The sequence below is a fragment of the Aythya ferina genome (assembly GCF_964211825.1).
Source record: "Aythya ferina genome assembly, chromosome: 24".
In the NCBI taxonomy this organism is placed as follows: Eukaryota; Metazoa; Chordata; class Aves; order Anseriformes; family Anatidae; genus Aythya; species Aythya ferina.
This window is the reverse complement of record NC_140322.1, coordinates 2,873,171-2,900,635: the sequence shown is the minus strand read 5'-3', so window position 1 is coordinate 2,900,635 and position 27,465 is coordinate 2,873,171. Positions and strand designations below refer to the sequence as shown.

The window sequence follows — 27,465 nt, the reverse complement described above, 5'->3', positions numbered from 1 at the left end:
TGGGTGCATGCTTCCCTCTGCCCTTCTCTGTGCAGAGAGCCTTGCCCTTGACATGACGTGGCACCTCGCTCAGTTTCCCTTATATTTTAAATCATGCTTCCTCAATATAAATAGGGGCAGATATTTAATTCCTCTACAGTTCAGCAAAACCCCTCTGGTCCCAAGGGATGAAGCCGGGGAGGTCCCCAGCGATGTGCTGTGCTGCACCGCTGAAGCTCCTGGCTCCCCCAGTAAAATGAGGGGCAGGGAAAAGCTGACCCCAAAGCTAAAGCTGTCCAACCCAAGTAGCGCTGCCCTTGCTTTTGTACCACTGCCTCTGCCTCTCAGGGGGTGCCTGTGGTAGAAAGCCCCTGGCATGTGGTTCTGGGTGCCTCCCCGGTGGGGTGCTGGTGCTTTTCCACAAAGGGACACGGGCGGCACAGCTCTGGTGGGGACAGCCAAGGCTCCCCTTGCCCCGTTGCACTGCGGCTGCTTTGGCAGAGGTCAGGACGTGGGAGCTGCATAGTTGTTTCAGCCCCAGGGCTGTACCAAGCTCTCCGTGACTGCTCTGCTGGCAGCAAAACCTTTCAGCCCATCATCCACTTTGTGTTTAAGTAAACAAGAAGCCGTTATATCTTTTAAAGGGGATTCCATTTCAGCACAATGATAAACGACCAGCATACCAAGCAGAGAGAGAAAGAGGTTCTTAAAGTCATCCTTTGAGTTGTTTATGGATCATGTTCAGACGATTCCTGAAGGCCTCCCAGTTGAAAGATCAGATCTCACTTTGCTTTCTAGCCTCAGCTAGCCTGTGAGATAAGTATTTTGTTTGTGACATGGCACTGCTTGTAAGCAGAATCATTTTTCCCTTCCGCTTTTTAGCAGCAATAATCAGTAACCCTTTCATGAACCTCAGCTTGCTAATTCATAAACCACTCTTTCTTCCCTCCTGCTTCAGTATCTCAATCCAGTTCTCAACAAGGATTAAAGAGAAGAGAGGGTGCATTAGTAAGGTTTTAGACACTAAGGCTCTGTTAACTGACTGGATTCCCTAACTCATGGCAATATTAGTGCAAATATTTCAAAACTAAACTGCTTATAATAAATCAACACAACATATCTTGTAGACTTTTCTAGAGTTTTTTTTAGAAAAAGTGAAGAACTTCTTTCTGTTGCACCCTTTTCCCTTCTCTCTTCCTTTTTTTTCATAGTAAAATGGGAAGAAAAAGGGAGAAAGGAAAAGGAAAGATTAAAATGTGTACTAAGAAAATCCAGGATTTTCCAGTATGGATGTTTAAAATTAAACTGTTTTATAAAAATTAGAAGGAATATAAATAATAATAAATAAATAAATAAAAACAATTCTCTCTCTTTTTTTTTTTTAATCAGCTCAAGAATAGGGCTTATTCCCACTCTCAGACAGCTGGTTCATTTCAGAATATAGAAACCTTTTGCCTTTGACTAACGTGCTTTGCACGCTGAGCTCGACAGTCCAAAACGGAGATCTCTTAGATAGGTTGATATCATCTCAACTCACATGCACATGAATGCTCTCTTTCAGCCCACCAAATAAAATCTGTTGTGGTGTTCTCTCCGTGGCATCACTGTAAAATATGCTTCTTTAAACAAATAAATAAAGAAATGGGTTTGCTGAACAAGCTTTGTTTGTTTATTCACCAAAAAGAGTCAAATTCCAACTGGTCAAAAATATCTAGAAAGAGCAACTAAGTCTCTCCTGAAGTAATTTGGCCACCCACCACCATCCAGAAACCAAATGTACCTCCGTGAGTCACAGCACGAAAATGTTAGTGCTGTGGATCCTGCATGTATTCATGTTCTGTACTTTGACCACCTATTTGCTGAACTGGAAAAGTAGTTGCTAGATGTATAGACAGTGAGATAGATCCTTTGTAGGAAATTCCTTTGCATAGAAAAGGTCTTCATGTACACTCATGAGCCAACCGGTGTTTATTCACTGGACAGACCAACTCAAAATTTGCAGGACAGTTTCTAGGTAGTTTACTTACCTCTTAGGTAAATATTCCTAGGTAAAGGGGAACAAAGTGCAAGGAATAATGCATTAACAGCTTACTGTTTGAAACTGTTTAATTTCTATCTCATTTGCTGAGATTTAGGAGCTGAGGCAGACAAATTTCACACAGGTTGGTTGTATTACATTCTTATCCTTCCTGTGCAAGATAAATCTGCATTTTTCATCAGCTACAGTCAAGTTAAATGTGTGCACACATATTCCTCAAGCAATAATTTACTAGCTTTATATCCCCATGGAGATGAAGGCAATGTGTAGACTTTTAGTTCATGTTTATGTTAAAATGATTTCTCACTCAGAAGAAAGCTTTGATTAAAGGAAATATAGTAGGAAAGTGAAAATGGTCATTATTAATACTGTTATTTGGATTACATTGTCTTAAACCATTAGAAGGGCCCTTTTCTATATATATTTACTTACAGATTTTATTAAGTCAATAGTCTTCACAGGATGAGATGTTAGGCATAACAATTTAAAAACAAAACAAAAAACCCACCTCTATTAAAATGACAGAAATATCAGCTCTATATAACCAGTCACCATAAATAAATCACACTGATGGCATTTATATACATAATAGCATATTATACCCAACTGAATGCCAAACCATAGTGTAGCTGGAGCTGCATGCTAGAATCTCCATAGTTTCTGAAGAACGGCAGGATTTTTCTTGGAGGAAAAAAAAAAAAAAAAAAAAAAAAAAAGACAATGAGGTAGATACTATAGCTATTTACAGCACAAGCAAAAATGCTGGGTTAAGACCTCGTTTGCCATTACCGCTGAGGCAGCTTGCAAATAGGCCAAATCTAGAGACACATAAGGCTAAAATGTATGGTGCAGCATGTGCAGCTTTCCAGAAAAGAAGCCACTTTTACTTACCATTAAAATCAAATAGCAAAAGTAAATTAGTTACATGCAAATGCTTTAACTTCCAGATTGCTAGTAAACACTTAATTCCTATGAGACAGATCTGCAGCCTAAGTTCAGAGAGTAATGCAGAAAGCTCTGCATGTCTGCGAGAACTGCACAGGATTCAGCATGACTTTTGCTCTGAGGGATTGATTCTGGGGGCACAGAACAGTCTTGGCTCTCCAAATCCTTTTTCAACTTTTTGACTTTTTTTGCTTGACTTCAGAGTTTTCCTCTCTCCTCCCTCTGGCTTTCCCCTATTGCTTGCAGTTGCTGTTTTAGGATCTCTTAAATCCAAGGCAACGATATCTGAGATCACTCTTGTTTTTTTCGGTTAGGGAGACATCAAACCTGGAGCCTTTTGCCAAGGAGTCTTGCCTCCCACTCCTGTAAGTTATATCTTTGAAAACCAACTCCTGAGAAACTGAGTTGGGAAAATGATTGTAGTGATAAATAATCTACGGTATCTTCTGGCAGTGCTCTGGATGATTTTGAAAGATATGAAGCTCACTTCTGTCCTTGTACTCTGCAGGGAATCACTGCAGCATGGAGAGTAAGATGGCTGATGTTGCCCTTATCCAATTAAATAACGCAAAGTAGCTCAATAACACACTGAAAAAGTGCTCTGAGTACAAGTCCAGTCTTGTTCTTAAGTCTTGGAAATCTATTTTTCTTTCATTTAATTGACAAAATCTGTAGATCATACAAGGAAGACAGCCCCTGCCAAAAATCAAACATCACTAGTTTTTAATAATACAATGGGAATAACCCCTTAGAACATATGCAATTATGGCAATGAGTCATTCTGATGGCATCATATAACCACATTCACTGGGATTTTGACAAGGAAGAGGCCACAGAAAATTCCAAATGATTTAAATTCAACAATGGTCAGGCTAGTCTTGTCTATGAAACTAAGGCCGTTTGGCAGCTCTGCTGGGCCTGGCATACATCACCGAGCCCCCTGTCCTGCTCGGTGCACGGTATGGACAGCTTCCCACTGCAGATAATTTAAAAGAAGAAAAAAAGAAAAAAAAAAAAAAAAGGAAAGAAAGAAATGGAAGCATGCATCAATGGCAAATGAAAAGCTGGTGAATCATGCAGCAAAATAAAATTAGTTTAGTGAAGTAAACTAAGCTGACTTGTATGTTAGCAGATAAGCAATTCCAATAACCACAGCTACAGAGATACTGCAAGTAAAATACTAACAGTTAGCCTCAGAAATGTAAGTTTGGTCCAGAAAAAACTTGAGAGAGGTGAGCGCAGCTGAAAAAAATGAATTTATTCTAATTTGAATACAATTCCCATATTTTATCAGTGTAATCTTTCCTAATGACAGAAAATTCAGGGCTGTAGCCTACTCCGATTTGGATGACAGGGCTCACCATAAGCAATGCTGGGAACAAAGCGGTGCTGAGACTTCAGTGTCACAGATTTCAAAGTGGAGACCCAATGATTAACTCAGTTATATTACCAACAAAAGTTCTCCATGACATAACCTAATGTCTAACACTATTTCTATTCTTACAAAGAAAGAGACAGCAATTTTCTGGATGCATTCCAAGATGTTTTGCTAACAATAAAACGAGTGTTTTCTTAAAGAGAAGGAAGAAAGAGTGGGGGAGAACAGGGCGAGTATTACTCAACTATTTAGTCTAAAAATTTGAAAATCAAAAGGATCTTCTGACAGATTAATATCAACTCTAATAGAAAACACACTTGTCCTGAGAAAACTCTTCTACATAAGCCTCAAGTCTGATAGCTTAAACAATTATCTACAATTTGGAATTAATTTTTTATGCCCACATGACTGTGTATTTTTAAAATGCCCAAGGCATAGGTAATTCTATTAAGAGGAGGATAAAAAATAAAAATAAAAAACAACCAACCAACCATACAAAAAAAAAAAAAAAAAAAAAAAAAAAAGAAAGAAAGAAAGAAAGAAATCATAGGCTTAAACAAAACAAACTGAAAATTCAAGGCTGCCATCTTACAAAACATCTCACAAGTCTTGACTAACTATGACTATGTGCAGCAGGGATTATGTACTACCTAAAAGCAAAATGCTGAAAATTGCTCTGGATTTAGAAGAGCATTAGCAGAACTGAAAGGAAATTGAAATAGCCATGAATACTCTGCTGCTAATAAGCATTTTGAAATGGTGGGCCAGGCCTTCATTTTGGCGAATGGCTCCCCAGTGTGCTGAGCAGCCTGGTCCCAGCCCAATCTCTGGTACAAATTAACACGATTTCACTGGAGTTTTGTTAATTCCTCCTAGGTGAGGATCCTTCCAACTTCTAGTAAAAACTGGCAGTAACATGAATGTAGGCTTAGTCCTCAGACCTATAATTTGCCTAAATTTGATTTAAGTTATTGCGCTGTCCGTGCAACGCTTTACATGCAAACACAAAAGGGAGCGTTGTTATTTCTAAATTTAAAAAGTGGGTGCCAGGAAGCCAGGACAAAGAGCCCCGTGTGCCTATAAACACCCCCCCCAACCCAACCCCGCTGCCTGCCAGCCCGCGCCCGAGCGCCAGCGCTCCCACCAGCACCAAGGACCCAGCTCGCTGACCACATGCATTCATCTGCAAATGGAAATAAGTGCTAACGCCAAGCTCCCAAATGATTCTGATTATGTTTCTGCGAACAACACCATTTCAAAAAAAAAAAAAAACCAACACAACAATGAGGATTCTTGTGCCAGCGCCCTTTTTATTACAACGCCTTTGAATGCCTTCAGTCCCCTTCGCTGCCCGGGGCGGACAACGGAGGCCGGGACAACAGAGGGACAACGGGGAGCTCTTGCACTTCTCGGGCACTGCGGGCCGGGCTCCCAGGCACCGGCGGGGCCTGGAGGGGAACCGAGCGGGGCCGAGGGGGCGGCGGGGCCCGGGGTAGGCCGCAGCGGGCCGGGCCGGGCCAGGCCGCGCCACGCGTTGCCATGGCAACCGGAGACGGGAGGGGAGGGGGGAGGCCGCGAGTGGTCGTCAAGGCAACGTGCCGGCGCCTGCGCAGTAGGGAGCTGGAGCCGGCGGAATGACGTCACGCCGCTGCCCGTTCTCACGCCGGAAGTGGTTGTGGCGGCTCTTCCGGCTGGCGGCGTGTGGCGGAGCGGGCGGCGAGAGCGGCCCCGGCACGGCGGCGCCATGGTGAAGCCACAGTACAAGGGCCGCAGCACCATCAACCCCTCCCGCGCCAGCACCAACCCCGGTACGTCTGGGAACAACGGGCAGGGCCTTACCGGGACGGGACGGGACTTACCGGGTCCGGTCGGGCCTTACCGGGCCGGGCCTGGCCTTACTGTACCGGACCGGGCTGTACCGGGCCTAACGCTGCCTTCTCTCCTCAGATCGCGTTGATGGCGCGGGAGGCAACAACATGCGGGACCGCGCCACCATCCGGCGCCTCAACATGTACCGGCAGAAGGAGCGGAGGTGAGCGGGGCCCGGTCGCAGCGGTGCTGCGGGAGCCGGTGCGTGGTGTGGTGTGGTGCGGAGCGGCCAGGCCCTGCCGTGGTGCGGGCTGGGGGCTGTGCAGAGAGGGGCTGCGGCCTCGTCTGGTGGCTGAGGGCCCGCTGGTTGGAGCAGAGCCCCTCCTGTGTGTAGTGTCAGGAGCTGGGAGGCTTCATCTCGAGCTCCAGCCAGGCCAGCGATGCTATCAGGGAGTGTGGCTCAGCTGGAAAACACATGGCAAGGAACAGCTGATAGGATCTCAGGAATGTCACGAACCCCCAAATGTTTCCCTCGTGTCCAGCTCAAAATCTCACCTCAGAACATCTGAGGAGCCTGATGTCCCCAAGGCTCTCTTACTAAGAGATTCATTCCTTCTACGTGAGAACCTCTGGCTGCAGCACGGTTCCCACCTTACAAACACGTGCCTCTGCCGTGTTGTGGATGCCGTCGAGGTTACTTAAGGTTCTGGATCAGATTAGCAGCTTTGTCTTGTTTTGCCAGATTCCTCTTTGTTTTGAGAGAGGACTGGGGAATATGTATTTTAAAAACTACTCAACTTAAGCCAGGTTTCAGTGTGGAACTTTATCTTATGATCAGGGTTCAGTGCAAGCTGATGGGTTCAGCTGGTTAGAAAGTCGCATGAGAGAAGAAAGTGATGTTAGGAAATCAAACTTTAGTGCATTTTGCATTACAGTAAGGCATTTGTATGCAGCCTCCGTGAAGAGTTTAGTCAAGCTGGAGTGAGAATGAGGAGTTTTGAGATGTTTTGTAGGGAATTGGCATACTGTTTTCCTCTGCATGTTGCATGCTAACTTCTATCCGTTGTTCTTAACTTGTCCCCAGGCCAATCTTATAAATACGTGTAGTTACTTGTACTCCCGTGGAAAAGTACAGAGTTCAAATTACAGAAACTCTTAGTGGGGTGTTTTTCAGAGACATTTCTACGTGGTTTGACACAGAAAAATATCAGGACAGGATCACCTGTGGCCTTTGAACTGCAGCGACAGGGGAACCTTCCAGTCTGAGGTCAAGGTACCCGGGGTACCAGTTCAAAAGGAAGGGTCTTCCTGGATTTTATGGATGCACTTCTACTCCAGTGAACAAAAGTGCTAGAGGGGTGTGTGCTTCTTTGTGAATTTACGTGCATTCTCATCTTTCACTTAGAAACAAGCGTGGCAAAGTGATTAAACCTCTGCAGTATCAGTCAACAGTGGCACCAGGCACGGTTGCAAGAGTGGAACCAAATATTAAATGGTTTGGTAAGTTGTTTTTTCTACTTTCAGGCTCAACAGGCTCAGAAGCTGTTGGACTTGTGTTTTTAAAGTGTAAGTATTTAGGAATTGTGATCTCAGCGCTGTGTTGGACAGATACTGGAAATGAAGGCAAAAGAACTGCTACCATAGGCAAGGGCATTGGCTCACACCTTGCATGTTCCTGTACTTAGGGTGTTTGCTTCCCATACACTGCTGAAAAGTGTGGGTTTTTTATCTCCTTTGGTTATTTTGTGGGATTTTCCCATGTATACATACGTTGTAGCCTGTGCATGTTAAGTATCCTAGGGATACTTGTGAAAGTTTCTTTAAATTATGGAAAAGAATGGGATTGGCTTATATATGCCAAATGTGGGGTTGTATCGAATAAAATCTTCTATTTCTTGTCACTAGTATTTTGATTCCAGATAGAGTATTAATGTTTTATTAATGTACCCCATGTCTGTGAAGCAGTTAACATAGGGAATATTGATTTTTACCTGCAGGAAATACTCGTGTGATCAAGCAGTCATCCCTACAGAAGTTTCAGGAGGAAATGGAAACTGTCATGAAAGATCCGTACAAAGTGGTCATGAAGCAAACCAAGCTACCAATGTCCCTCTTCCACGATCGAATTAAACCTCATGTAGGTATTGTTCATCTGCACCTTGTGAAGGCTGGGCTGCTTGCACAGATATCGTGAATGTTATTTACCTGTGGGAGACTTGATGTGTTTGTAGGAGTATTGGAAGGAATTAGGGCAGATGACTGGGGGAGGATGTTTTTGAAAACATATTGCCGTAATGCTTCAAATTCCTCATGTGAAAGACTTTTTCTGAGGATGCATCATGCTGCTAGCACGCTCTTCTGCAATGACTCTGAGATCAAATATGTGCTTTTTATCTTGAACCAGAAATTCTTGTACATGCAGCCTCCTTTTCAAGTAGAATCATGTTTCAAGTACATAATTTTAGTTATTACCAGGCTTCTTTCATAAAGTCTGAAATATTATTTTGGATTATTGTTAGTTATTTTTTCGTGTGGAAATCTGCCAGGTTTGTGTCATAAAAATGTTTCCTAAACTGAAGAAAAGGTTACCGCAAACTAAAATGTGCATTGTAAAAACAAATGGCTTCTTTCAGCTCTGAACTGTATGCTGTTCCAATAAAAGTTGGCATTCATTACAGGCTTTAAAATCTATGATTTTTGACTGTAATTGTCCCTGACAAAAATCTGTGAATTTGGCGAGATTTGTGAACTTGTTAGAAAAATAAGAAATGATCAAAGATAGCAGCTAAATTTTCATCATTGTAGCCTTAATTACTTTTGACATCATTTATGCAGAAAGAACCGAAGCATAGTTCTTTGGCAAATGCAATGTGTTTTGTTGCTTATTAAATATCCACTCTTATGTTTCTCAAAGGTTAAGCTGCAAAACTCAAACATTGTTAGGGAAGTGCCTGTAACTCTTGTCACAGGTTGCAGAGTTGCACTGAACTAAGGTCTTGTACGCTGCGTGTCATGAGAGATGGAAAACAGTTTTTGGCTTTGTTTTCTTTTTTTACCAACCCATCTTTCCTTAGAACTCCAGAGTTCACATTCTTGACACAGAAACGTTTGAAACAACATTTGGCCCCAAAGCACAGAGAAAAAGGCCAAATCTCTCTGCAAGTGATGTGCAGTCTCTGCTGGAGAATGCTGAGGCCTCAACGGAATCTTACGATCAGGGCAAGGACCGGGACCTGGTCACAGAAGACACTGGTGTAAGGTAATTAGAGAAGAGAAATTATTCTTTGTTTACATTCCTTAAAATTCAGCATTATTATATATAAAAAAAAGTCTATTTCCTCCCTCAGTGTTGCTACTGTCTGATGAGTAAGCAAAGTAAAATCAGCTGAATTTGGCTTGGACTTCTTAAAATTCTCTTTTATCCCAGTATATTTAACTGAACTGTTGCTCCCAGGGGTCCCTTCTGTCTTCATTCATAACTGATTTCCTGTTGTATGTCTGAAAATCTGCAAACTCAGATTTTGGGTTAAACTGGGGACTGGGTTTCCTCTCCTTTTTTTTTTTTTTTGTCTGTAAATAACCAAATGGCTTTAGAGAAGAGAGCACTATAACCGTGTTACTGTGGTTGCTGATGTCTCTGGTAATCCACTTACAGGGATGAAGCACAAGAGGATATATATAAGAAAGGACAGTCCAAAAGAATCTGGGGTGAGCTCTACAAGGTCAGTAACATTTATAATTTGCAGCAGTTATTTTTCTGTCTTTCAGTCTTTTCAAAGGCCATTGCTTCAGCACAGCACTGGCAATCTTGTACAGCAGTAATCAGAAAAGCTCTGAAAACCCTTAGTTTATAGATCTTGCCATGTTAGGGAAGCTTTGACAACTGAATATACTGTAAAGTTTCTTAGAAACGTTGAGACTGTCTTCGTTCCTGTGGAGATGTCCTGAGCATGTAATTTGCTGGCTCATTTTCCTGTTAGCCTAACTGTACTGAGTGACTGCGTGACACCATACACGCTCTTCTAACATTAGTCTGATTCTGATTCAGTACATCAACTGGAACAGAAAAAAAAAAAAACAGCTGTAGAAGAGAGTAGAGATTCATTTTCACATCTGCGCTTGACTGAGCTTGATCCTTGAGCTCTTGTCCCAGTGGGACAAACATCTGTAAAATACATGATCTAAAGACGAACTGGCAGAGCCAAAGGTATAAGCTTTGCTTGGATTCCTGGGGCTTTACCACAAATAAAGCAGTCAGATACCCTTATGTTTCGTTAGACTGAAACCATCTGGCACATTGATAGGCTCTTCTTTGGACTGCTCTGACATTCGTGTCCCAGTGAGTCACCTTGACTGCTAGAGGAATGGAGCTGAGAATGAGTTAGGGTTGTAAGAGCAGTTTGTACTCCCAGTGTCTGTTAGATGTGAAATTGCTTGATTTCTTGTTCTGAATTTCTGAATGTAGCTTAAAACTTTCTCACTTAGATCTAAAAGCAGCGGGAATGATAGAGCAAAACAGATTTCAGTAAGGTGCTGCCAAAAATGCAGGAAATAGCTGTGAAACAAATTCACTTGGCTTGAAGCAAGTCATAAACTGACAGCTCCCTGCTGTAGATGCTTAGTGGACTAACAGCAGGTTCCTACTTGGTTGTGTTTCATATTGATCCAGAAAACACTCTTTATATCCTGATCCTTTATGAAATGGTGGAATTGAATTGCTGCAGAATGGATGGAGAACATTGTCTGCTAAAGCAATTTGTTTCCGTTTGGTTGCAGTGTTTACTTTTCCAAGTGCTGCAAACGTCTTTCTAGTACATAAGAAGCTGTAGCGCATAAAAGCTGCAGGGCTGTCCAGCCTGAACTTGGAGGGGAGTAGGGGAAGAGAGAGTGAAGGACCAATGGGTATTTAGTCTGAGGTTCTGTCACGGGAAAGTAACAATTTTTCATGAAGGATACAAGGTTTTTAAATTAATGATGCAGATTAGAAAATTACTAACATTCATTTTGGAAGTTTATGTCTAAAACTTTCTTTCTGCATGATTTTTTTTTCCAGGTGATAGACTCATCAGATGTTGTTGTTCAAGTTCTTGATGCCAGAGACCCCATGGGTACTCGCTCCCCTCATGTGGAATCTTTTCTGAAAAAAGAGAAACACTGGAAACATCTCATTTTTGTCCTGAACAAATGTGATCTTGTTCCTACCTGGGCTACTGTAAGTATGGTCCTGCCTGTTGTGCGCTGGGCCTTCTTTGTTCCTTTTGTATCCTCAATTTTAATTCTGTTACCAGTCCTCAGGCTGGTTTCAAAGGGCGTAACGTAACTGGGATAATGGGAACTCTCTGCTTGTTTGCTATAAAAGTAACAATTACCATTTAAATCCGTCCAAGTTTGGCTCAGTTGAGCAACAGTCACCAGCCACAAATTCTCTACTTCCTCTGTCTGGATTTAACAGTTCAGCTGATATCTCCAGAGTGTGCTAAATGTTAGTCTGCTTAAGATCCATATCCACCACAGCTGGTCTGTTTTATATTGTTAAACTAATTAGTTTTAGCTAGCAGTGAAGGCGTTTTTGGGAAATTGTCTTTTTATAAAAACAATAGCCAGTGCTTTTAGCTATTGGATTGGTGAAATGCTTCAAAGGTTCTTACAAAGCAATTTTCATAGACGGCTGCATTTGTGGCCCAAGCGAAGATGCTGTGTTCTTCTCATAAGCAGATTGTTTCACCACCTCTGCAGCACAGAATCCCTAACGGAGCAGTATTTTCCTCTTTAGAAGCGCTGGGTTGCTGTCCTTTCCCAGGAATATCCAACACTTGCTTTTCACGCCAGCCTCACAAACCCTTTTGGCAAAGGTGCCTTCATACAGCTTTTAAGGCAGTTTGGAAAGGTACAGAACAATTTGGGGGCTTTGTATTGGGGATTTGTTCTTGTTGGGGGGGGGGGGGGGGAATGCCCGTTTCTGTTTAGTGTGGGATTTTTGTTTTGTTAGTGTTTGGGGTTCAATACATTTTTGTGGCTGTCATTCTGTGGTGAATAAATGGAAAATGCTCCTTCAAACACGTTCAAAATGTGCATCAAACTGAGGAGATCCCAAAGAGTTGGTTTGACTGTCATTGTCTGGCCTCAGTTTCTTGTAGACACAGACTTAGGAGTATCAATGGAATACTGAATTGAATGTGTAGAAAGGAACATATTTCAGGCCTGATAATGTCATGCATGTATGCATAATCTAATAAGATATTGTCACTTTAAGTGTCTTCGTTTTCCCAAGAAAGATGTTTTCTCTTGTCTTGAGATTAGTGCTATATGCTGCCCCCAGCTGCTGCTTGTGTTTGCTTTGTTTTTCATCCTAAAAGGTTTCTAATTTAATACAAGTAATTTTAAAGCAGCAAGGAATGCAGAGGGTTCATATCTTCCCTTTTGAAGTAGCAATTGTCTTCTTCAATGACTGGAGTTCTCAAACACCAGGTTGGTTGTACCTTTGTGCATCTCTCCTGGTATTAAAAAAATAAATAAAAATAAAAAAGATTTTTTTTTTAATCTGGTAGACTTTAGAGCCCTTTTTGCTTGCCAATACAACGAGGACAGAAGTTCTTAAAACTGTAGTGTTAATTCTGGCATTCTCTATGATGTATTAAAAGAAGTTTTATTTCTTAACAGTTACACTCTGACAAGAAACAGATCAGCGTGGGTTTCATTGGTTATCCCAATGTTGGCAAAAGCTCAGTGATCAATACATTACGGTCTAAGAAGGTCTGCAATGTGGCTCCTATTGCAGGTGAAACTAAGGTAGGAATAGATTCCTGCATTAAAGAGGCGCAAGGTGCAAAATCTCTTGGCTATCTAACAAGAATGCCAAGTTAAATTCTGTTTCTGTGATACCAAGTTTATAAGATGACTCCTATATTTTAGAACTGTCTATTTAAAAGCAGAACAAAGGGCTGTTCATGGAAGGAGGTAACACAGGTGACTGCTGATCTGTTTCAGGTGTGGCAATACATTACCCTGATGAGGAGGATTTTTCTAATTGACTGTCCAGGTGTAGTTTATCCATCTGGAGACTCAGAAACGGACATTGTGCTGAAGGGAGTGGTACGTATCTGAGCTAAAAGCTGGAAAATTCTTGCTGTTGTCACTGTGATGGGTTCGAATAAGTGAATGCACGCTTTCCAAAGGGTTGATACTCTAACGTTAATTTTCAGGTTCAAGTTGAAAAGATTAAAAGCCCTGAAGATCATATTAGTGCAGTGCTGGAAAGGGCCAAACCAGAGTACATCAGAAAGACGTACAAAATTGATTCCTGGAATGATGCGGAAGACTTCCTTGAGAAGCTTGCTTCTAGGACTGGAAAACTGCTAAAGGTGTGACAACTTTAGGACAAGAGAATGGCCTCAAGTTGCGCCAGGGGAGGTTCAGGTTAGAAATGAGGAGACATTTCTTCTCAGAAAGAGTGGTCAGGCATTGGAACGGGTTGCCCAGGAAGGTGGCAGAGTCACTGTCCTTGGGGTGTTTGAGGAGACATTGGACGTGGTGTTTGGGGATATGGGTTAGTGCATGATGGTGGTGGTAGAGGGTGGTTGGACCAGATGATCTTGGAGGTGTTTTCCAACCTCAACGATTCTAGGATTCCGTGGTCTTCCTGCATTTGCAGGTTGGAGGAGTGTGTGGGTCAGTTTCTGCACTGAACCTGGGAAATAGGAATGTTTCATTTGCAAAGGTGATATAAAGGTGGTATGCCCTGCAGACATGGACAGAAACTGTTACTGGATTCTTTCAGGGTGGTGAGCCTGATGTGCAAACGGTCAGCAAGATGGTTCTCAACGACTGGCAGAGGGGCAGAATTCCATTCTTTGTGAAGCCGCCCAATGCAGAAACAGGTCCCCAGGTGAGGATGTGACGCTCGTGCCTTTTCTTCTTGCATATTACTCAGTTTTCCTAATGGTATTCACTGGTGCTTTCCCTGAAGTGCCTTGGGCAGGGCATGTCTTTGGGCTCTGACTAGTGATTAAAGTGACATTCAATTAGAGTTGGTAAGTACATGGAGAGGATGAGGTGGCAGTGCTCTTCCACGGAACTGTCTGAGCTGTTTTGCAATCATCTACTAGCAGAAATGTCAGTAACTAATTGTCTTAGGTTTCTTCCAAAGAGATCATTTGGACAGACTGACTCTGTGGATAATATTATATGTGTTACACCCTTTCTTGTAGCCTCCTGCGTTAGAAGGAGCGATGACATCAAGCCAAGATAATGACAAGCCGGAAATCTCTGAGTTGGCAGCATCAAGTGTGGAGCCAGTAGAAGAGAAGAATAATACAGACAATGAAATTAAGCAACTCATGTCACACGTTCGGCAAAACTTTGGGAGGATTAATGTGGCACCTCAGTTCTCGGAAGAAGACCTGGTTCCTGTAGATGTGCCAGGCTTTGATGAAACAGACAGCGATTCTCCTGCAGAGGAGGAGGAGGAAGAGGAAAATGAGCAACATCAAGATTTGGTAGAGAATGAATCACAGGTGGCTGTACAAGGTGCCAAGGAGAGCTCTAAGGCAGTTCTTAAGGCTTTGGAGGAGAAGATTGCAAAATGCAAGAAATTTCTGGATAGAGCCAAAGCCAAGAGATTCTCAGCAATAAGGTATCTGAATGCTCAGTGACTCTTTTTTATTTTCACAGAGGGACAAAAGGGTTACTGTGTTTCTGCTGTAACTTCACTCAATTTTTGATTTCTTGCCATGACTTCTCTAGTTTAGCCATAAATATTTGAAATTTGGCTAGGCAGCAGTTTGTTTTTGAAAGAATATTCCAAGTCCTATTGGCCATTGTAACTAGAAATGTTCTCACTTTTGGAAAGTTGCCTCTTACGCTATAATCTAGAAACCTGTGGATATTCTGGGTAGCAATATTTCTTTCTTGGATCTCTCCTTGATGTTCAGCTCTTTCTTGAGAAATAGCAAAGGCTAATATCCTACTTGGATATGCTAATTGGGTCTCCATGCATGTACAAGAGTATCATAGGTCATACAGCAGGCCCAGTTTTAGCAGACCTCATCCTCCAGCTTTGTGAGGACAAAGATGTCGAAGTGAAGTGTTAAATTTTGTCCCTTTGTGCCAAGCACAAGTCCAGTAACCCCAGAGACAAGCCTATTGGTATCTCTCTTCCATGTGAAAACTGGCTTTGCTGATGTCAAACTACTGGGACCTGCTGGAGGTTGATCACTCCTTGCAGGTGGCTACATTTTGTATTATGACAGTCTTTTATTCCCTGTTTTTATCTTTTGTAGAATACCTAAGCAGCTGAGTGAAAAAGTGTTTGCAAAATCAATGCAGAAGTGTGAAGAACACAAGGAAAATGAAGGCAGAGGTAAAACAAGATTAGATGTTCCTTACCTATGTTTGGAAATGCACTAAGCAAGAGAGGGAATGAAGGAGAGAGCATCCATTAGTTCCTGACTGAAAGTTCTTCTTTCCCTTAAGTTATTTAAATCTTTCCGTAGCGAATGCAATGGGTGCCTCATAATCTTGCTTTAGCTTTTCTGTAGGACTGGATAGTCCGTGTAGTAAGATGTCCTCTACTAGTGAATGAAGATAAAGTGAAGACAAATGTTGTGTTCAGAGCAGAGTGCTGCTGTGGGCAGGTTTCAGTCTGAGCAACATCCGTTCCACGTGGTACAACATTACACAGGCGGGGATGGAAGTGTTTTATGACTCTGTAAAAGCACAGAGCTACTTCAGGCTACAGGTTTTACTGCAGTCGTTTTTGAGAGTCTGTATCTTCAGATTCCAAAGCGAGTTTGATTAAAGGCAAAACGATGTGGGAGAACCTTATTCCAACAAGGCTATGAAATATTTCTAGACTTACATATTGCTTTAATCAGTCCGCTTATGAAGAGCGGTTTTCGTTGTAACAGGGAGTGATTTCCTGGTAAGGGACACGCATGGTTTTTTGGTAAAAACTATTAAGGCATGACCAAAGTAGATGGGGCAGTGAATCCAGCCTTCAGTTCTGTGAGCAGATGGTTGTTTTGGGAGATGCTTGAGTATGTGATCATTGCTGTTTGCAGGCAGCACGGAGAATAAAAGAAAAAGGAAAGCAGAAGAGGAAGATGACGATGACCATTTGGCTGAACAGCCTTGCAAGAAGCTTACATCCAAAGAAGTAAGTGAGATCTCCTGTAGTATCACAGAGAGGCAGAATAATAGAGCTGGCTTTTTTTCTACTTAGCTTGCTCAGTATCACTTAAGAGGTTTGAGACCTGGCACTGTTAGCAGGAAGAGAGCACAAGGCCTGTAGGTGAGGTGGGGGCAATGTGAAGACAGGGTGACCTGCTGCTGACACGAGATGTGACAATAGTGTTCCAGCTGAGCATGGGTCCCTAGGAGGGACAGGCTGGTGACAATGACAGAAAGAATGTTGAAAGGGAGAATCCTTTGTAGATAACTGTTCTGCTTTCGGTGTTAGCTTGCCTACTGGTGCTGGTAAGAGAAGAGGGATCCAAATGCTGAGGTGTGAAAATGAGGACCTACGTGGGCAAAAAGTCATTAGTAGTTCTGTTCTCTTTTCAAAGGGAGATGCTGCTGCTATTTCCTGTTCTTACTAATCAAGTCTGAACAATTCTTCCAGTGTAACTTAAATACTAAGAGAGAAAGACTCTTTATAGGACTTTAAATAAGATTTGTAAGCAAATCTACAGCAAGGGTTTTTCAGAGCACTGCTAGGACTGTCAAAGGGGAATGGAAGACTGAATTCTGTTCGTGTATGTTTGGTCACATCTTCTGTTAAAGCTCTCTGACGTGACCATGCCCATCAGTAATGTTTCCTATTAAGTTATTTATTTCACTTAAGGTATTGGAATACAAAGCAAACACCATTTAAAAGAATGCAAACAAATTCAGGCTATGGATACTGTGGACTTGCTAATATGTTTTGTGTGTATTTACAGAGGAGACGAGCTGAGAGGCAGCAGCGCTCCAAGAAAGTCGGAGTCCGGTATTATGAAACTCACAACGTGAAAAATAAGAATAAGAACAAGAAAAAAAGTGGCTTGGAGGCACAAAGATCAAAGCACAAAAAATATAAACATAAGCAATAACTGCTTATTCTATTAAATTTTACATAAAACAGCTCTAGTACGCAGTGCCTTTTTTTAATATAAAACTTGCAGTTCCTAGTCAAAGCTGTTTGCCTTGTCTGTCTTGTTCCCAGGAGTAACATCTCGCTCTTTTTCTGCATCATCTGAAAGTTCTTTATGCAACTGGAGATGGTGGTATTTCCACATCACCATCTAAGGCCAGTAAACATTGCATTTGCAAAACACATCCTGAAACGTTCTTCAGATTTTCCTTTTCTGGAAGCTAGCTTTTACAGAGCTGTTCAAAGGACTACAGTGAGGTTTTTCCTATGTCAGCTCGCTATATGTAATCAGTGAGTTGTACAGGTACCTCAACTCAAGTTTTCGTTTGCTGTCAATGAGCAGTGGTCCTTAGAACAGCCTCACACCTCTTTGTTTCATCAGAAATAAGATTTGGAGAGCTTGGGTATTGTTCATCCTAGGTTACACCACTTCTGAAAAGGGATTTTGATGGACAGTGAACACCAAATTACACATACTTGGGGAAATACCCACCAAACCACTTCCGTCCAGGAGATATCTGAAAATTGATTAATAATGAATGTGACACATTAGTTGTAGACACGTCATATAGGATTTCAAAGTTTTCTGCAACATTTTCAGAGTAATAACATTACAGAGATGCTTGTTTGTAAAAGCATTTATTAGTTTATTGCTTTGAAGGTCATTAGCATATTACCAACAAGTGAGTCCCAGGCATGTTCACTATTCAAGGAGCTACATGCTGAGATGGTACTGAAAAAGGGCACAGTAACTAGTGAAGCTTTTGAATTTCAACTCCTTGAAGAGAAAAAGGGACAAATAATGCAATTACACTGCTTTCAGTTACCGGTAAGTGAAAATTGAGTATTGTTTTTTGAAGACAGATCTTTGTCGCTAATTGCGAACTTCTTGCTCTGACAGCTCTTTTGAGCGCTGCATGGAGGACACCAAACTAAAATCTACTTTGCAATGATGCTTTCAAGTTGAGCCTGAAAAACAAATAAGACAGTAAGTCAAATTAAATTCAATCTAAAAAATAAAACCCCGTTGATGAAAAGTGATAAATTGTCTGTTAGATATTCAAAGCGAGGAGCTGAGGGATGCTGCAATACTTCAAGAGAAACAGGCCAGGGTTTTTCCCTAGCTATTCCATTCCTTACTACATGTTTTATAAATTAGCTTTTCATTCTTGGCATACACACTTTTTGCATTCTGAGAAGAAAAGAGCTGGCCTTGGTTCCATACAATGAAAGGCTCATTTTATAATGTAAAGCATTGAAGAGGAAATTGAATAAAAGCTGTTGAAACAGTGGTCTGAATTCTCTGATTTCAGGCTGGACTATGTTAGCTAAATTAAATATTTGGCTCTCTAGGGTTTGGAACACAAACTGACTCTGGGACAAAAGTAGCTGGGAACAGCAAGTTTTTCAGTTACTGAGACAACTTGACGCCCAGTTAAAGAGATTGATCAGAGTGCTACCCGTGCTTAGGGAGCGTGTAATGTTTGAAGCTTCCAGGACTCCTAGCTTGTCCTCTTCCTAGAGCTGCCATAAAAATAAACTACAACAGTGGTATATACACAGCTGTTCAAATACTTGTACTTAAAGGAAGAAACATGGGTCCGGTGGCAGCACACATTTGCTCTAACAGTTACTCTATTTCGTGCCCTAAAATACTTCAAGATGGCCTGAGGATGTTAATGGTTTAGAAAGGAAAACTAGGGATAGTGGAGATAAGGAAAGCAGCTGGGTGTAAAGGAAGTATTTTAGCTCTAGCCAGAAACATTTACAGTTGTTTACGGTTCCTGCCAAACACAAAGTAATTAACAGAACCTCTTTTCATTAAAGTAGCATGCACAAAATCACTCCTGTCAGATCCAAAACAATTTCAGTGATCCAGTCAAATCCGCATGGGACAAATTGCTTCAGTGTTTTCCATGAGAGCATGTTAGCAAGCAACAAGTGAATAGAAGAGTGCTTTTACCTATAATATAGTAGCTACACTTCAAATGTGACATAACAGATATTTAGAGGCCTAGAAATCCAGCCAGTAATACGGGCTTGCCCTCCCTAGGTTTTGGTTTGCATTGTCTGTAGCTTCTATTTTAGATGGAGATAGGAAGTTCCAAGAAAATGTGATGGCACTGCCAGCACACTTCAACTCTGCTGCTAAAGAGTTCCATTAAGAAGGCTCAAGTACAATAAATCCTTGCAATCTTCCCACTTCATCAAGAATTTAAAGAAAGTGGGACATTAATACAAGTGCATCATAAATGTAACTACTATAAACAGGAAGGAGAAAGTTTGTTTTACGTCTTCCTAACTAAAAATGCCAAAGTTTACCATTGCTATTTAGAGTTGCGTTTCTTTACTAACCTTCAGCTGTTGATTCGTTCGCTTCAGGAACTGAACCTCTTCGGTGTGTTTCTTTTCCTCTATCTGCCGCCTTTCGTTTTCACGTTTTTCAATAGCCTCACATTTAGCTTTCTGTTCGTTCACCTGTCTTTCCAGCTCCCGCTTTTCCTCTTCTAGCTCTGCAATCTTAGAAAATAATACAGATCTCTCAAGTTTTGTTTGTTAACAGACAATTTTAATTTGATTTCTCAACTTTACGCTATGTTGTACAGTCTTTAAAATGCTACAGGTATAATAGCTTATGAAATGCAATTAAGCCTTAAGGAAGCAGCAAGATAAATATTTTGATGATCTTTACTGCCACCCAGTGGAAGTAGAAATAATTTATTTTTATATAAAAATATTCTCATGCCATTATCACATGCAGAAAACTATTATTGGTTTAACAGACCAACTTACTCTTTTTTCCATGTCATGTTTGCCTTGCTCGGCTTGCAGTGCCTTCCGCATGCCAAACGCGGTGCTGCTCTCATACAGCGTCTGGTAAGCAGCAATTGTCATTTGGATTTCATCTCTGACTCGAAGCAGCAGTAGCCCTCGCTCTGCACAGTTAATTGTAATTTCACGGATCAACTCATCTTTAAAGAAAAGGTACAAATTACTGAGTAACTACCTGGCATTTATCTGGGAATGCTGGAGATGCACAGGGTCCAGAAGTTCTTGGTTTCTACCTATTCTTTGCACCACAAGAGCAACATTGGTTTATGGGAGACGGTCATAATTTTGATTTTGTTACTTTACAGCTACAGCACGAGGTGCAAGCAAATAAATCCATTGACATGAAGCAGTGTGGTGTATAGAAACTCTGGTAACACGTGTTTCTGTCCCAGGGAAATCATAATAGCAAAACCCTTAATACTTGTAATGATTTTATGCAATTGTCAGAAGAGGCGAGAGCCTCCAGAAGAATTCTGCTCATCTGGCATTTGGATGATCAGTTCCACGTCATCAGAGAAGTAAAAGTATTCAAGAGTTTTGCAGAGGATATTAGAGTATTAAAGAGTAAAGCTGTGTTTTAGGTTAGTTTAAATTAACAGGTGGGGTTATGAACAACTAAGACAATATTAAGCCTCTTTGCTTTTTTTACATATATGTAAGATTAGTGTTAAAACAAGTCATTTTTGTGGCAGCTTTGTGAATAATGGGACACTTAAAATGCTACATCTATAAGAGCTCCCAGCATGGGCTGGGAGTGTAAGAGTCACACAGCAGCTGCAGAGCACTGCTGAGGGGCAGGGAAAGGCAACCACAGCCTGGTATCCCCTCTTGTGGGGTTCAAGGCTGTGTGAAACCTGGCAAGAGCAGCAGTGTGGCAGACAGGGACTGAGGCAGAGGGAGAGGAGCGGTGTTTTTGTGCCCGCCGGTACTGACCGAAGCACTGCGAGTAGAGCTCCCTGCGCACGGGGCAGATGCCGGTCTCCCGCGCCTGCCGCTGCTGCAGCCTCAGGTCCAGCTGCTCCTGGAGTTGCACGACGTCCAGGCGGGTGCTGGGCACGCTGGACACCTGCTGCACCCACAGCTGCTTGTCCTCCTCCCACTCCCTGCACCCAAAAGCAGCGGGAAGGCGGCTGATGGATGGGGACCGCCGGGAGGCCCAGCGGGGCCATCTCGGCGGCTCCCCCCCCGGTCTCACCGCGGCGGCAGGATGGCGTTCAGCAGCTCCTGGGGCTGCCTGCCCTCGGCGGCGGCCGCGGAAGCGGCGGGACGGGGCCGGGGCTGCGGGACGGGGCCGGACTGAGGCGGCGTCTGCGGGGTCCCCTTCAGCGGGCGGGCCTGTGCGGGGGGAGACAGAGCGCTGTGGGGCCGGGACGGGCCTCGGGCAGCTCCATCAGGCCTCGGCCGTGCCCCCGGGCCCCGCTCACCTCCGGGGAGCGCTTCTCGGTGCGGCGGCTGACCAGCATCGGCGGCTCGTAGCGCAGCAGTGAGTCCGGCGGCGGGATCATGGCGGCGCCCTTCTTGCTGTGGCGGCGGCGCCCTTGTTGCTACGGAAACGGCGCTGTTGCTATGGGGGGAGCGGCGCTGTTGCTATGGAGACAGCGCCACCGCCCTGGAGGCTGCGCTGTTGCTATGGAGACCCCGCCTCGCGCTTTTCCCTAAGGCGCATGCGCCGCGCGGAGCAACCGGACGCCCCGGCGGAAGTACTCCGGGGCAGGGCCGGAAGCGGAGCCCACTTCCGGCGGTGGCGGCCGGCGGCGGCGCCATGGAGGAGGCGGCGGAGCAGCGGCGGCGGCCCGAGCGGCAGCACCGGGCCGAGCAGCGGCGGCGCGGCGGGGAGGTGACGGTGAAGGCCGAGAAGCGCAGCCCGCGGCGCTCCGCGTCCCGCTCGGCGCGGGGGGGCAGCCAGTCGCCGCCGACCGACGAGCGGCGGGGAGGCCGCGGGGGCAGCAGCAGGTAGGCAGGCCCGGCCGGTGGCTGCGGGCCCGGCGTTGTGCCCGGCCCGGTTCCTGCCTCTCACGGCTCCTCCTCTCCTTCCCTTAAAGGTCGCCCAAGCGGCGGAGCCGGGCCGGCCGCCGGAGCAGGTCCCCGCGCGGCAGGCGGAGCCGCAGCCCGCACCACGGCGCGGTGAAGGTGAAGCAGGTAAATGGAGGCGTTAACGGATTAACGGGCGGGCACGGTGCCGGGCGCTGTCCGCGGCTCGGTTCGGCCCGCCGGGCTCCTCCTGCGGCTTCCAAGAGGCTCGGCTGGGGGAGGTCCGGAAACCGGCTTCTGGTCCGGCAGTTTTCTTCCTGAAATCCTTGTAAAATGCCTTGGGAATAAAAAGTCTCATAGGGTAACGTCTCACTGCTCTGCGCTTCAAGTGTTGCTGTAAGTAGTTCAGTGTTCCTGCCTGCTTGTGAGCCCAGCCTCGGTCACTTTTGCCAAAGTAACTTTCAGCATCTTTGTTCTAATTCTTAGTATCTCACCCTAAGCAATCCTTCCCTACAGGAGCGAGATGAACATCCTCGTAGAGGAAATGAGGAGCGAAAGCAGAAATACTCGTCAGAGCAGGAACACAGGCGAGACAGAAGTGGTGACAGAGACAGACACAGAGATCACGCAGACAGAAGGAAAAATCCCAGTGAAAGGCCTGGAGGTCGAGGCCATGAGCGAGAGAGGGATGCTCAGAACATACGTGAGCAGCAAGCAGAAAGAGAATTTTATAACGAGAGAAGGCGAGAGCACCGGCAAAACAACGAAGGGAGCGGTGTTGACCAGAATCCAGAACTCGGGCAGTCTGATAACAAACAAAAAGACAAAGCTGCTGTAAAGAAAGAAAAACCGAGCTTTGAACTGTCTGGGGCCCTTCTGGAGGACACCAACACCTTCAGAGGGGTTGTGATCAAGTACAGCGAGCCCCCCGAGGCTCGGATCCCGAAGAAGCGGTGGCGCCTCTACCCTTTTAAAAACGACGAGTTCCTCCCGGTCATGTACATCCACAGGCAGAGCGCTTACCTGCTGGGCAGGCACCGCAGGATTGCAGATATCCCCATCGACCACCCCTCCTGCTCAAAGCAGCACGCTGTGTTCCAGTACCGGTGAGTATTCCTCTGCCTGCCTGCTGGTGCGACGGGGTTATTTAGTAATTTGTGAAAAATAAAATAAACGGGGAAAAAAAAGTAGTTAACGCATGGTTTATAAGTGTGTGTTTATTGTAAATTGCTTCTTTTTTTTATGACTGCTGCATGTCATCCTAGCAGTAATCAAAATATTTGCGATTCCTCTCATTTAACCACAAGCAGCCTTTTACTAAGACAAATAACCCAGCAGGGTTAAGCACAGAACTGCGCGTACATCCAAGCTGGAATAAGTAGCAGGTGTAATTGGCAGTAAAAGCGTTTCAAGGAGAGGTTTGCGTTTGGGTTTTCACAACAAAGACTGCTGAGCTGCTTTTGAAGCAGCAGGGGTCGCGTGCTTCAGAAGACAGAGTTGCTCTCTTAAGGAAGAGCCATCTGTTGTGTGTTAGGAATTACTGCGTTAGATCACAGTGAGTTACGGGAGGTGATGCCTGTTGGAATGTTTCGGGGATTTTCCAGTTCTCATCCCCTCTCTCATTTTTCACATTTTACTTGTTCAGATCTCTGAAATACAGTTGATGCTGAACTGCACTGGGGATGATGTGCTCCAAAATCCGTCTGCGTGTGGAGTAGGGGATTTTCTGTTTCTCTGCTTTGATAGAAATGGTGTTTTTTGTCTCACCAGGCTTGTGGAGTACACTCGTGCCGACGGAACGATCGGCCGGAGGGTCAGGCCGTACATCATCGACCTCGGCTCTGGCAACGGCACGTTCCTCAACAACCAGCGGATTGAACCTCAGCGTTACTATGAACTGAAAGAAAAGGATGTGCTGAAGTTCGGGTTCAGCAGCAGGGAGTACGTTCTCCTCCATGAATCTTCAGACAAATCTGAGGCCAACACAAAGGACGATGATGAGGAGGAGGAGAAGGAGGAAGAGTCTGACAGTTAACAGATGAGGAGGAAACTGGGGGGCGGGAGCAGGGGAGAGAAACTTTTTCAAGAGAACATACATTGGGATGTAAACATGGGAGCATCAAAGCACTGATGCCTCTTATTGCCTTAAAGTCCTTCTGTTGCTGATCAGTTGTTATGCTTTATTTTGGGGGACTTCGCTGATTATTCATCTTTGATAGTTCTGCATATCAGGAAATCCAGCTTTGTATTTCCTTTTTCCTTTTTTTTCCCCTGACAAGCAAAAAGAGCACCTGGATGTGAATGTTGTGATGCTGGAAATAATCAGCGAATGCTAAAAGACTCTCCTCTTTTAGAAAATGATGTCAAACACAGTGTATTTAAAACTATTTTTATTACCTGTTTTGTCATAACCCTTTGACAATGCTACTTAACTGAGATCTTAGTTAGAAGGTGACCCAATACACTTTGTAACATGTCTTGTTTGGTAGAGTTTGCCAAATTTCTTGCCAGGTTAGTTCTAGACGGGACAATTTACCAGCCTTCCTACTAAAAAGGCAGAAGTGTTGCAAAGCTCCCCTTGTATCTGTATGTTTTGGGTAGTTAGACTGCGTTATGATAACTTTCAGCCATGGGCATTTTACCAGACTACTACCTGGAAATTATCAGGTAAATGGAAACTAAAGGAAGCGCTTCCTAAAATTTTAAGTTACGATAACTTGATTTGGGAGGGCTGAGGCACAAGTCAGTGCATGCCCAGCACGTGTTGCAGCAAAGGATGCTGAAACTGTTACTGGGTGTTGAATATCTAGTTCTAAAGGTAGGGCCTTTACCTCCGACAGCACCACTGCCCTGTGAGGAACTTCTTGGTTTTGTTTGTATTACATAGAGTACCTGTCACGTGGCGGCACGTTTCAACCAGTTTGCACTATTTAAGTTTTTTTTATATAAGAAGTTAAACCGCCATTTGTTTAAAATATTCTTCTTCCCCCCTGTAAATTAAAACAATACTTTAGGAAGAGAAGAACAGATTCTACTTACTGCAAGTACTTGCATCTTGCATATTTTTGGATGTCTACTTCCCATGGTTTGCTTTACGATGTAAGAAATGTAATGTTTTCACACTGTTTTACTAATTTGCCTGGATGTTTGTTCTGTGGTCACACATGCTATCCCTACGTGCTGTGTATATACTTGGTGTATGCAGGGGCTGCACACTGTATACACAGGCTAGAACATTGATGGTGTAAATATGGGGCATTGGTGTAGGTTTTCAAGCAGTAGGCAGAATGAGTTTTGACTAGGAGGATCTCCTTTATATATACTCCAGGGGTTTTTAAATAAAGAATTTGTAAATTTAGCCCTAATTCCTTTTAGTTATAAGATTTTTCTAGTGTCCCTCTTCTCCTTTATATTCTTTGAAATAGGTGCATTATATTTTTTGACAAGCCTGGAAAGCTGAGAGAGATGCTGAAGGTATAAATCATCGCAGCTGTGACGTTCAACGAAGTGGTTCAGCAGCTGTAAAGTGTAGAATTAACGAATATCATTCCACTGTCACTCATGCATTTATTTTTTTATTATTATTTTTTTTTTATTTAAGCATTATCTTTAAGTAAAAGCAGGACTGAATAGATGATGCCATGTTACCTCAGGACTGGTAAGGTTGCAGCTGCCTCAGTTATGGGTCCTGTGTCAATACACTGAAGAACCAAGGTGTCAATACCCTGAAGAATCACGGTGTGTGTGTTTGCTCTGTCAGACTGCACACACCATGGGCACACTACCAACGACTGCTACTTCCCCTGCACCTCTGATCTGACCCTGCAGCACCCACAGCAATTGCGGTCTGGTACCTGTGTGTCTTTTGTGCCATGCTATCAAAGCATTCGTTTCCATATTAAGAACATGAAGTTTTAAAAAGAAAAGTTTGCATGATTTGTGTGCTTCAGATGCTGTGAGGCTGGAGGACGGTAAGGGTTGGTATCACTTTTCTTTGCTCAGACCTTTCTGAGCTGAGTGTGCAGCAGGTAGCTTAGTGCCGTGTCCGGGCTGCTTGCCCTTGGATGCAGACAGGCTCATGCTAGGAAACAGCTGTGGTTTAAGCCAGGGATATCAGTAGCACGAAAGGGCAAACCAGCCCATCAAGTCACGCTTATTTCAGAGCATTTAAATAAACTGATGTAGTTTAGTAGAAGCTTGAACCCAATTAAAAAAAAGTTTGGTACAAAGTATCCTTGGCTACTTCTAGAACATGTTGAGATGATCTACTTGGGGTTATTTCTTCACAAAAGGAAGTCACAAAGATGGAATCCTTACAGCTGAGACAGAAGAGCAATGATACTGTCTTGCCTAAATGATTTTTTTTTTTTTTTTTTTTTACTTTTTCAGATTGGTTCATTTTTTTTACATGACCCTATGGGGTTGCCACTTGTGATCCTTTCATACCTAGCTAGGAAATGGCTTTGGCTGGTTTCAGGCTTAAGTCCTGTGCAGTCCTTGGGCTGGAAAAAAAAAGAGACGAGTGAAATCCCCAAATACTCTACAACTTACTGCATCTATTTTACAAATTAATGTTTACAAACCTGAATATGTTATGATAGCACACCCATGTTCTTGATTTTTGCTGTATTGTTTTTATTAATTGGCTTTATTTTGGGGAAAACAGGCTGCTTATGATGGGATTCAAGGAGCTGCAGCGTACCAAGTGGCAATGAACACAAAAATAACCCTCTTTTACAAATGGTGTAGCATTTGAATGCCAGGTCTCATATTTTATTGCCTTATTTTCAGTGTAAAAATTCCTTATTTAGGTTCTGAAGATACCTGGGTTCTCAGCCTGTTTACACACAGCTGCACGCTGAAGATTGCTGAGGGATGTTACGCAGCTGATGCACGGGCATGCTGGCTGGGGGTCTCTGTAGACTGAGGAGGAAAGTTGAGGATCAATTTTGTGCTTTCTCCATACCCTTCCTCTGTGATTTCAGCTTGTCGTGGACAGGATGTGTCTGCATCCACTGATGAATGCTCATGTGGTTTCAAACAAGCTGCTGCAAAGAATCGGGTCGAGCATTGTACATTTCCACTGAGTGGCACCAAACCTTTGAGAACTCCCCGAAAGGCCGTTCAAGCTGCTCTGTGCAGACGTCTGTACTCTGTGATTATCGTTTTTCCCTCAGTAAAGGGGAAAACCCCTCAGTCAAGGGCTTTCACCTGCCTGTCCCTGCCCCATCCCAGCAGCACGGCGCGCAGCACCGGCCCCCTTCCCGCACGTTTGCGTGCAGCAAACCCTCACGAAGCCTCTTTTAAACGAAAACCCGATCATTACCTAAACTAAAACCCGAACATTACCTAAACGAAAACCCCAAACGTTACCCGCGGTGTGGG

The 27,465-nt window shown here is 43.7% G+C and overlaps 3 protein-coding genes and 1 long non-coding RNA gene across 5 annotated transcripts; 2 read left to right on the top strand and 2 right to left on the bottom strand.

The window, feature by feature from the left end:
- The first annotated feature begins 5,957 nt into the window (after positions 1–5,957).
- On the top strand, positions 5,958–17,267 carry GNL2 (G protein nucleolar 2). Of its 2 annotated transcripts, none has more exons than XM_084497205.1 (16): positions 5,958–6,148; positions 6,288–6,372; positions 7,555–7,649; positions 8,147–8,286; positions 9,224–9,408; positions 9,805–9,871; positions 11,203–11,361; positions 11,923–12,036; positions 12,810–12,938; positions 13,137–13,241; positions 13,352–13,510; positions 13,927–14,034; positions 14,357–14,781; positions 15,428–15,507; positions 16,208–16,302; positions 17,087–17,267. In XM_084497205.1, exons 1-16 carry the CDS (start codon positions 6,085–6,087, stop codon positions 17,234–17,236), a joined length of 2,160 nt encoding a protein of 719 aa, XP_084353331.1. In that variant the 5' UTR covers positions 5,958–6,084; the 3' UTR covers positions 17,237–17,267. The 2 variants fall into 2 exon arrangements, with proteins under 2 accessions (XP_084353331.1, XP_084353332.1); XM_084497206.1 differs by having other exon boundaries at positions 9,805–9,875; positions 11,210–11,361.
- A 633-nt stretch (positions 17,268–17,900) lies between these two features.
- On the bottom strand, positions 17,901–21,637 carry DNALI1 (dynein axonemal light intermediate chain 1). The gene is made up of 6 exons (XM_084497265.1): positions 21,534–21,637; positions 21,305–21,444; positions 21,043–21,212; positions 20,071–20,249; positions 19,633–19,797; positions 17,901–18,246 (listed from the first exon to the last, which is right to left on the bottom strand). Exons 1-6 carry the CDS (start codon positions 21,612–21,614, stop codon positions 18,217–18,219), a joined length of 765 nt encoding a protein of 254 aa, XP_084353391.1. The 5' UTR covers positions 21,615–21,637; the 3' UTR covers positions 17,901–18,216.
- A 200-nt stretch (positions 21,638–21,837) lies between these two features.
- SNIP1 (Smad nuclear interacting protein 1) lies at positions 21,838–25,445 on the top strand. Its single transcript, XM_084496878.1, has 4 exons — positions 21,838–22,062; positions 22,152–22,248; positions 22,597–23,186; positions 23,851–25,445. Exons 1-4 carry the CDS (start codon positions 21,872–21,874, stop codon positions 24,113–24,115), a joined length of 1,143 nt encoding a protein of 380 aa, XP_084353004.1. The 5' UTR covers positions 21,838–21,871; the 3' UTR covers positions 24,116–25,445.
- Positions 24,904–27,441, bottom strand: LOC311423192. Its single transcript, XR_014685599.1, has 2 exons — positions 26,905–27,441; positions 24,904–26,582 (listed from the first exon to the last, which is right to left on the bottom strand). It is a non-coding gene; the product is annotated as an uncharacterized lncRNA (long non-coding RNA).
- Positions 27,442–27,465: the final 24 nt, after the last annotated feature.

Coding starts and splice junctions, on each gene's coding strand:
- GNL2 (XM_084497205.1), top strand. CDS start 6,085: ATGGTGAAGCCACAGTACAAGGGCCGCAGCACCATCAACCCCTCCCGC. Junction 13,242..13,351: donor ACATTGTGCTGAAGGGAGTG/GTACGTATCTGA, acceptor GTTAATTTTCAG/GTTCAAGTTGAAAAGATTAA. Junction 15,508..16,207: donor CAAGGAAAATGAAGGCAGAG/GTAAAACAAGAT, acceptor TGCTGTTTGCAG/GCAGCACGGAGAATAAAAGA.
- DNALI1 (XM_084497265.1), bottom strand. CDS start 21,614: ATGATCCCGCCGCCGGACTCACTGCTGCGCTACGAGCCGCCGATGCTG. Junction 19,798..20,070: donor AACATGACATGGAAAAAAGA/GTAAGTTGGTCT, acceptor TTATTTTCTAAG/ATTGCAGAGCTAGAAGAGGA. Junction 18,247..19,632: donor GAACGAATCAACAGCTGAAG/GTTAGTAAAGAA, acceptor TTTGTTTTTCAG/GCTCAACTTGAAAGCATCAT.
- SNIP1 (XM_084496878.1), top strand. CDS start 21,872: ATGGAGGAGGCGGCGGAGCAGCGGCGGCGGCCCGAGCGGCAGCACCGG. Junction 22,063..22,151: donor GGCCGCGGGGGCAGCAGCAG/GTAGGCAGGCCC, acceptor CTTCCCTTAAAG/GTCGCCCAAGCGGCGGAGCC. Junction 23,187..23,850: donor CACGCTGTGTTCCAGTACCG/GTGAGTATTCCT, acceptor TTGTCTCACCAG/GCTTGTGGAGTACACTCGTG.